Below are 9771 nucleotides of genomic sequence, written 5' to 3'. Positions count from 1 at the left end.
GAAGTCCCCAGAGGGGTTCTGGGCTTTGCAAATGGTGAGACAGACCTTCTACAGTACAGTTATAAGCAGAGGAAAAGTTCTTTGTGCAAGAAGGGGAGAGCGCCCCGAGGTACAAAGAGCAGATTTAAGGGGAAGAGGATTCTTTCTGCACACATCTGCGAGGGGAGCTGAGGCTGACTGTTGGGGGCGTGTGGGGAAGGAGATTTTTAGGGGGCCGCGGGCTGTGGGTTCCCGCCTCCACCCCTGTCTGCGCCCCACGCTCAGGCAACAGTTGGTCGTGCGGTGCCGGCCCGGGCTCCGGGTGGGGAGGGGGAGTCTCGCGATCGTTGAGGGGGGGGTGGAGGAAGGGGGGAGGGTGACGGGGGGAGGCCATGACGTAGGGTGGGTGGACGGAAGTGGGGCAGGGTTGAGGGTTATTTAAAGAAGGGGGGCCCGAGTGAAGGGGTTGGAAGCCAGTGATTCCCCACCCTTGCTCCATCTAGCTCTTTCCAGTGCAGCCACTGCCGCCGCCCAGGAGCCCTCGTCCCCTTGCTCGTCCCCCTCCTCGTTCCCGCTCCAACGCCATGGAGCCGGACACCGCCGCAGTGGCAGCCACCGTGGCAGCCTCTGATGCGACCGCCACGATTGTGGTCATAGAGGACGAGCAGCCGGGGCCGTCCACCTCTAAGGAGGAGGGAGCGGCCGCCGCGGCCACCGAAGCCACCGTGGCCAAGCAGAAGGGCGAGAAGAAGAAGGAGGTAAATAGGAAGGGGGTGTGTGTGCGGTGGACAAATTCTGCGCCGGGCCCCTCCGAGGGGCCCAAACCCTGACCTTTGGGCGCCGACAGGTACCCGCGGAGCTCGGCTGGGCTGGGGGCGGCGGGCGCGCGGGGTGGGGGCGGCGGAACAGTCTAGCATTCGCTCCCCTCCCCCTTCCCTTTACGCCTCCTGGAGGCCGGGGGCGGGGCGCGGGCGCGGCGCGGGGTGGCGGGTGCCCGTTATCCCGGGACTTGGGGGCTGGGGAGCCCCTCCACAGCCCCCGGCCCGCCTCGCGTTCCCGGAACTGGGGTAACGGGGTGGGGGATGGGGCCGTGCAGGAAAAAGCCTCCGCCTCTCCCTCTCCTCTCGCTCGCTCCCTCTCCCCCCCCTTCCCGTCGGCCTCTGCCTGGGAAATCTGGGCCCTTCAATCCCACACTCGCGCAAAAGGGGTTTTGCTGGGGGCTTATTTTTTTTGAAATTTGAATTTCCAGGTGCCGGTGGTTGGAAGGCGGAGGACGATAGGAGAGACTTTTATTTCTTTGATTGGCAATGTCGGCCCCTTGGGTGGCAGGGAAAAAAAAAAATCATCCCTTGTTCGTTTGGTCCCCGCCTGCTGAGTTAGGCGGGGGTGTCACCCCGAGAAAATGAGCTCTCAGCGTTGTACCCCCGCCCCCTCCCAATCCAAACCCCAAACTGAGGCACGGTGGACGCTGGCTTAGGAAAATTTCCAACGTGTGCACCCTCACCCTCTCCTGCCCCGCCCCCGACGGTATAGTGTTTCACTCCAGGGCCACCCAAATGGTCCCCCAATCCGGCCCCAAGCCTTCCAGGCTTCCGCCTCCCTTTCCTAGTGGGCGCTGCTGGCTCCTGGACACACGCAGGTTTAAAAAAAAAATTTTTTTTAAACTCAGCGTCGCCAGGATGAACTGCTGCTAATGTACGTAAGGGGACGGCTCTGACACCTATTAAAGCCAGATCCAGAAAAATATATATTATCTCCATAAGGCATATATCATATGGGCCGAGACGTGCAAATAAAACTATGAAACTCGTTGAAAAAATTGAGATTAAAAAAATAGGATGGGGCATAAGGATTTTTGATGTATAATAAAATTGTGGAACGGATCTTTCATGGCTGGATTTTTTTCCGTTTACGAGTAGACATATTGCAATTAAAAAAAAACCGTAGGTAATTAAAATTATGCTTTAGAGATCTCCAGTGGCTTTGTCTGGATCATTATATGGTACTATATGACCAAATGAAAAGCTATTGAGGGAAGTTAACACCTTTCGCCGCGAATTAGAGTAATTTTAAATTCAGCAGTTGCTTCAGTGACATATTTTACTGTTACAAGGTTGACTAAACAGAAGGACGATTGTAGTGCTAAGTGAAAACCATAGAAAACATACGCATATTAGGATCTGTGTGGTACTTGGATCGGTAAGACAATATTGATGATTAAAGCTGGGCCAAATACCAAGCATCAGTATAAATCAATGTTGGGAAATTCAGGAGTGCATCTAGGTGCCTTTTATTCCCTAGATGGGGTAAATGTAAGTGCTCCGCTGTCTTTTGTATGGCAGTAAAGGTTGTCGAATTTCCAGGGTGTATAAATTTTTTGAATTGTGAAGAGACTGGGAATCAATAAAAATCCTGTATAATCAGAGAGTTGATGCATATATATTACTACAACTCTGTGGCCTGATCAGAAATTGCACTAATAGTATCTCATCTGTCCGCTCAGCGTAGGGAAATGAGGTGCTGCCTGGAAGGAACTTTCTGGATATCTGAAGTTCACTGATTTAGTCACTACATCTTTTTAAATTTTTCCTTAAAACTCTGAGTAGTACCAAAACATCTATTTGAGTGCTTTCATTTGTACCATTGCTTCAAATAAAGTAAATCGGTACCTCCCTCCAATCTAAATATTTACACACTGCCTTGATGCCTTAAATGGTGTCCTAAAAGTGCAGATTAAATACCTTTTTCTCATGTCCGCCAGTTATTGTACTCTGACAGTGATACAAAGGCATTTGAGACCTAGGAGGTTGTTTCCCCTCAAATAACCACCTGCCAGACACTTTGGTATTGTGTTGATTTTTTCATAATTTTTCAGTCTCCTCCCTCAATTGTCAGGCTAACTATCACTTTTTAGACACTTCATCTACTTTCATCAGAAAGAATGGGTTTATGATAAAGAACATAGATGTAACAAAACCTTTCATTTAAAACAATTGCAAAATACAAAAATACAAGGGATCCAGCGGGGAGAGGGAGATAACCTGAACACCAAGCAGAAGGGCTGTTAGCGCAATGGAACTTAAGTTTTAGTCCTGGGCTTCTGCCATCCTTTCTTGCTGTTGCCAGCATGCCTTCTTCTAGTGGTCGTTCCCAAGTCATTTGCTGCAGCTTTTATTCTCTGTAGAATGGGAAGCCAGATTATCAAACTTGCTGGAATTGCGTATCAAATAAAAGAAAGTAGGCTCTGAATGAGAGCATTTTCGTGATGCATAAAGTAGATGAGAGTGGATTATCTTGTGACATTTAGCTACAGAAGGGTATTTTTGCTTACCTTCTGGTTCTTGAACTTCCTTGGTTTAAGTGACAGTTGGATAACCTAACGCTGTGGAAATTAGAGTTGGTATTTTTGGTAATGAAAATGTCAAGAAAAAGGTCATGGTCTTTAAGACAGGGCATCTTGGTGACCTTGTGCTGCATTCTCATGGCATCTAGACTACCAGATGATAAAATCCATAAGGAATTCATTAGAATATCTTAGTCACCTTTTATCTTTTCTTGTATGAGAGGGTTTATTTGTGAAAACATACACAGACACAAATGGAAAGGTTTAGAAGGTAGGTATTTTAAAATTTGTTGTGGAAGATAGTGCCAATTAAGTAATTACCTACAGCTTTTAATGGCAATGCTCAAGGTTAGGAATTTTAATTAGCATATAATTAAAATTTTATGGTATTCTACCACAAGGTAAGCAAAAAAGTAAAGAGTAAAATGTTTTTCTAATAAAGCTTTAATTTTCTATAAGTGAAATTTGTATCCCACATTATTAGATATATACTTGTGTATGTGAGGGAAAGTAATTTTGAAACTTGAAAACTAGATTTCATTTAGCTTTTCAGGGAATGATAAAGGTGTGGATTTTGTTATCGAATTTTCCTTGTTGCTTTGAAAATAAAATAGGGTTTCTAGTGTATGTGACAGTTTGAAAGTGTGGTATTGAGGGCATTTTAGTAGTTTCTATTCTCATCCATCCAGAATTACATTCAGAACATCCCACATACATACATATGAGATGCTGTAAATCAAGATGGCTGTTGTTTGGGCTAAGAATAACTGAAAAATATCTGATCAGTGCTCCAAAGGAGAACCCTGACCAGGGTCAGATTCCATAATCTTAGTCTGGATTTCCTCAAAATAGAAATTTTAGTAAATGTTAGAAAACATTTATTAACTACTGGAGCCATGTTTTTCTTATGTTTAAGATCACATTCTTGTGTTGATTTATGACCTAAGTTTTCAGGAACAGGCTGTCAAAAGCCGTGCTCAGATGGACATAATTTCTTTAGTTTTCACAAACAGATTTGTGTTTTGACTTTGCAGTCTGTGTTAAAACTGGAATACTCTCCACTTTGGTACTAATGGGTAGATTTGTGTTTTTATTATTTTATTTCTTGATTTCTTACAGGGAAGGAGGTGTATTCTACATATCTATTTATATTTACAAGTACCAGCTTTGTCTTTATAAAGGATAGGATGTATGAGATAACCCCCTAGATAATTTCAGTATTTTAAAGTAGCTGATTTATATTACTTTTCACTAAATTACAGTTTTTTTAAATATCAAAGGTTAATAGTTAATAGCCCTGAGAAACTGCTTCTACAAAATATTCGTGTTTATAAATAGTTTTAAAAGGTTTTCTTTCCAGTAGGAGAAAATTAACATAAACCAAAAGTTTGAAACTGTACTATTTCATTATTTTAAATATAAATGATTGCACTGCAGTACATAAAACAGTTTGAATGTTCTAATTAGAATATAAAACAATATTAAAAAATCATATCTTTTCAGGAACAAACCACAGTCTTTTCTTCTGAAAGTTTGGCTTGTTACATTAAGAAGTGTTTCTGAGAATTAATATTTACTTTCCTTGAATTCTTTGGTTTGTGGTTGATAATAGTCTAGATTTTAAATCTCCTATTTGGTGGTTATACACTTTCTTGCACTTTAAATTAGACAGTAGGTGAAAAGGCTCATTTTCCCACCTTTTGGTTTTTATTTTAATTAATGTTATTTCGCTGGCTTTCACAATTCTTCGGATTTTTTTTTAATTGGACCTCAGGTGCACAGAACTGGATTAATCATAAGCCCTGTTCATGGCATGCTCTCATCACTGGTCCAGGCATGGCCCATGTTGATTTATTTATTTAGTATTTAATTACTTTTTACTTTCTTCAAATGAGAATGTTGACCTTGCTTTGCAATTTGATGATTTATTTTCTTTGAAATTCTAGAAAATCCTTTCTCCATTTCAACTCAAACTTGCTGCTAAAGCTTCTAAATCTGAAAAGGAAATGGATCCAGAATATGAAGAGAAAATGGTAAATATGTTCTTGGCTAGGATAGTGAATACAGTAGTTGATTTGTATAGAGGACATGTGAAAGATTAAAAAATATATGTGTTTAATGAATACAGAATCATAGGTTTTAGAATTGAAAAGTAATTTAATATATCATCCACCATAATAGATTTTTGATGGATAAATGAATCTCCTCACTTTCGGATGAGGAAATAAAGTATCAGAGAAATGATATGGAATAGTTGGGACTGGAAGGCACATCTCTTCACTTTTGTTTAGCACTCTTTACCCCATAATAGGGTGTTTTATGCTAGAAATATTTTATCCACGAAGTGAAAATGTAAGTGGATAAAATATCAATATGGCTGAGAGAAAGCAGGTCACAAAACCAGCCTGGTATTTTCTTCTCCCTCTCTCCTTGCTCTGGATGTGTGAATGAATGCTACACATTATGAAACATGTAATATGGTAATACATTTTCCTGAGGGAAGGCTATTTGCCCAATGTATGAAAATATTACATGCTTAAGCAGTATAACCATAATTACACCCACCTATGGCTTTGCTCTACATTTAATTATTTAATGTTTAGTCACTAAAACCCATATTTTAGCTTTAATTTTAACTAGACTTTTATGCCCTGGGATCTTTCAAAACCAGTGAACTTGGTTAACTGAAAAGAGAAATTAATAGGCAGTTAGAACTGATTGTTTTTTGGTCAAGGGGCTGTTTTTGAAGTCATATTATAAAAATTAGTAGAGATGAAGTACATTTTTTGGTTGTTCATGGTGATTTTACAAAACTCCATGCCTTAATGTTTAAGGCCACATCTAACGTAGACAGTTAATGTTTTAACAACTCTAAAAACAACATTCCAGTGAGGATAACATAAAATGGAAAGGTTTTGGCCTCCTTCCAGCTACTGGTCTGAATGTATTTGTCTAATTCTTATATTTATGTTAATGAATTATTGTAAGATTCTGATGTTATTAATTATGCATCCTTCATTGGTAATCAAATGTTCTCTACCCTGTGGTCAGAAAGTGACTGGGAATTTAAAAATCACCTTGGTTTTTTTCTTTATCTTGATCTTTTAGGATTTTTTTAGTGAAAAAAAGTTTTATTGCATTTATTGGTATAAGCTATATGACCTTTTAAAATGTATTGAGAAATTATATATCGATCTTTCTTTCTTTCTTTCTTTCTTTAACGTCTTTATTGGAGTGTAATTGCTTTACAATGGTGTGTTAGTTTCTGCTGTATAACAAAGTGAATCAGCTATACATATACATATATCCCCATATCTCCTCCCTCTTGCGTCTCCCTCCCACCCTCCCTATCCCACCCCTCTAGGTGGTCACAAAGCACCGAGCTGATCTCCCTGTGCTATGTGGCTGCTTCCCACTAGCTCTCTATTTTACCTTTGGTCGATTTTTAATTGTTAACATATATCAACTATTTCACTTATATATGTGTGTGTGTATATTTTTTCTCCAAATCCTCACTTTCGGGAGAAACTTTATATACTCATAGCATAAAACACAGTTTTCCAGATCACTATATTTGAAGAGAGAAATGTATTGTACCATGACATTGAAAGTATTTTGAGACAAGATGACACTGTATTCTAAGATTTAAATTGTTTCTAGATGAAGCTTGAAAATTCTTGGTTGGCTTTCCAAACCATTCAGGATTTGCCTTTTGACCCCAATTCTTTAAGCAGAGTACTTCTTATTGAGTCATTTATTAAGTCTGTCGGATCACTTGGCTTCTACTCAAACCATCTGAAAATACCATTTTCAAATTCTGCTACTTACTAGCTGTGGGAACTTGGGCAAGTTACTTACCCTCTCTGTGCCTCAGTTTTATCATCAGTAAAATGGGGATAATACTAGTACCTACCTCATAGGTTTATTAAGAGAATTAAATGGGTTAGTATGTTTAAAGTGCTTAGAACATAGTACAAATTAAGTGCAATATAAGTATTTGTTAAATTTTGAATGAACACAAAAAGAAATCATTACTTTTTCTTTTGTCTTGTAAATTAGAAAGCAGATCGAGCAAAGAGATTTGAATTTTTACTGAAGCAGACAGAACTTTTTGCACATTTCATTCAACCTTCAGCACAGAAATCTCCAACATCTCCTCTGAACATGAAATTGGGACGCCCTCGAATAAAGAAAGATGACAAGCAGAGCTTAATTTCTGTTGGAGAGTATGTTGGCATCTGTCTCCCTACTTTCTTCCCTCCTTCCCTCCCTTCCTCCTGCCCCCCTTCTACCTCCCTTCATACTTCCCTTCCTTCTTCACTTATTCAGTGTGATTTTATATTCAAAAAATATGGTTATTGTCAGTGTAAGTATGTTTTGGAGGCAACAATATTTCTTATCTCAGTAGAAGTCAATCAGTAAAAAGGTAGGCTGGTTCTACCAACTTCTAAGCAAGACTCTAGATAACCCTTCTTTTTTCATAAAAGATATTAACAGTGAATACTGACTTAATTGACACCTTAGCATTTGGGTTGAATACGAAGGTATTTCTTTTTTCATTTCAGCTACCGTCACAGGCGCACAGAGCAAGAAGAAGATGAAGAGCTGCTCTCGGAGAGTCGGAAAACATCTAACGTGTGTGTTAGATTTGAGGTGTCACCTTCATGTAAGTACTTCATCATGTTGGTGTTTTTTGTTTTCAGTTTAGTTTTAGAAAATTTTACTTGGTTGTATTAATGAAATTATGAGAGCCTTGATTTTTTTTTTTCAGATGTGAAAGGAGGACCACTGAGAGATTATCAGATTCGAGGACTGAACTGGTTGATCTCTTTGTATGAAAATGGAGTCAATGGTATTTTGGCTGATGAAATGGTAAGGAGTTGGTAGCTTAAAACACATTCTTAGTTATCAGTAATTTTATGTAAATTTGAAATACCTGAGCTGAATTTCCCCCCTGGGGTTTGGAGGCTAAATGTTTTATTTAGTTATAACATAAAAGGCATTTCTGAAGTCTAGAATTGTTTCTTTAAGTAACCTCTAGAACATATACTTTCACAGGCCACAAAATTCTTAGTGAGATTTTCTCAGATGGTATAAAAAAAACCTCCTTGTACTTTTGTTCATGTTTGCACTATGGCCTCCAGGAAGCTCAGAGCCCTAGTGAATACCAAAATGGAGCATCAGTGTAACTTTTAATGGTCTGCCCATTGTGTCCTTTGTGCCTTTTCCTATCCTTTAGCTTTTAGTCTTACTTTCCTTGGCCCCTCTTTATTTCTTTTTGACCATTAATTTATGTTCCATGTTTTCATTGTAGGCTACCTGAAATCCTTTTGGGAATGAGGTGGCGATAGAAACCAAACGCTAAATGAATGAATGTATGCATGAGTGAATGTAAATGCCTCCATGTGTGATCAAAGAAAGTGTGAGGAACAAAAAAGTGAAGAGCATTGTTGAGTCTTGACAGTAGAGTGCCAGCTGGGAGTCAGGAAATGAGCTAAGGAATGATGGACATGCAGTTGTCCCTCCATGTCCGAGGGAGATTGGTTCTGTGACTCCCAGGGATACCAAAATCCATGGAAGCTCAAGTCCTTATATGAAATGGCATAGTACAGTTGGGCGCTCTGTATCCGCGGTTTGTCATCCACAGATTTTGATCTGTGGTTGGTTAAATGCCCGATGTGAAACCTGTGGATTTTGAGGGCAGACTGTGTAAAAAAAAGACCGAAGAGAAAAAGTAAGGCCATTTAAGATGCTAATTCATCAGGTCAGAGGAGTGTATGAAGACCTGGTTTGGCATTTTAAGACCAAATGAATAAGGTGGGATTTAAGAGAGGGCAGTGATACTCATATATGTGACTCTGGAGCCATATTTACAATCACATATCCATATGGGCCACATGACTATCGATGCTCTATAGCTTGTAGTGTAGTAGTCAGTCCCATAGGTACTCATCCCTGGCTAAGCAACTGTTAGGTGTGTGGCAAGTCCTTTAAATCAAGGGTCTGTAGCTCCTTATATTTAGTATTCTGGGTTGGAAACTACAGTCAGCTCAGACAGGGAGGAGCTTAGTTAATTGGACAAGAGAAAGATCAGGGTTTGCCTCGCGCTCCTCTTGGCTGCAGCCTGTCTAAAGATCCTTCATATTGAAGTTATGCTGACACCAGCTATGTTTTAATTACTAAAAAGGGGAAAGATACTTCGAGTATAGAAAATTTGGAAAAAAGTTGAGAAAAAATTAAAAGTAAGTTATAATTTTGTTACCTCGAAATAACCATAGTTAACATTTTGGCATATTTCTTTTTAGTCTTTTTCCTCTGGTTGTATTTATTTTGCATAGTTGAGGTCGTGTTATATATGATTTGGTATTCTGATTTCTTCACATTCATACATATTTTCCACACAATTAAAACATTTTGGTAAGAATAATTGTTAATTACTGCATAATAAT

At 39.8% G+C, this 9771-nt stretch overlaps 1 protein-coding gene across 7 annotated transcripts in view; it reads left to right on the top strand.

Annotated features, from left to right (window-relative positions):
* Positions 1–389: 389 nt before the first annotated feature.
* Positions 390–9771, top strand: part of SMARCA1 (SWI/SNF related, matrix associated, actin dependent regulator of chromatin, subfamily a, member 1) — a 73567-nt gene continuing 64185 nt past the window's right edge. For all 7 annotated transcript variants that reach the window (XM_004280523.4, XM_033407056.2, XM_033407055.2 and 4 more), the window contains exons 1-5: positions 390–737; positions 5269–5355; positions 7382–7548; positions 7888–7988; positions 8094–8194. In XM_004280523.4, coding sequence (XP_004280571.1) covers positions 564–737; positions 5269–5355; positions 7382–7548; positions 7888–7988; positions 8094–8194 — 630 coding nt within the window. In that variant the 5' untranslated portion in view covers positions 390–563. The remainder of the gene's footprint in view (positions 738–5268; positions 5356–7381; positions 7549–7887; positions 7989–8093; positions 8195–9771) is intronic.

Source organism: Orcinus orca, chromosome X (genome assembly GCF_937001465.1).
Source record: "Orcinus orca chromosome X, mOrcOrc1.1, whole genome shotgun sequence".
NCBI lineage: Eukaryota > Metazoa > Chordata > Mammalia > Artiodactyla > Delphinidae > Orcinus > Orcinus orca.
This window is presented reverse-complemented; position numbering and strand designations above follow the sequence as displayed.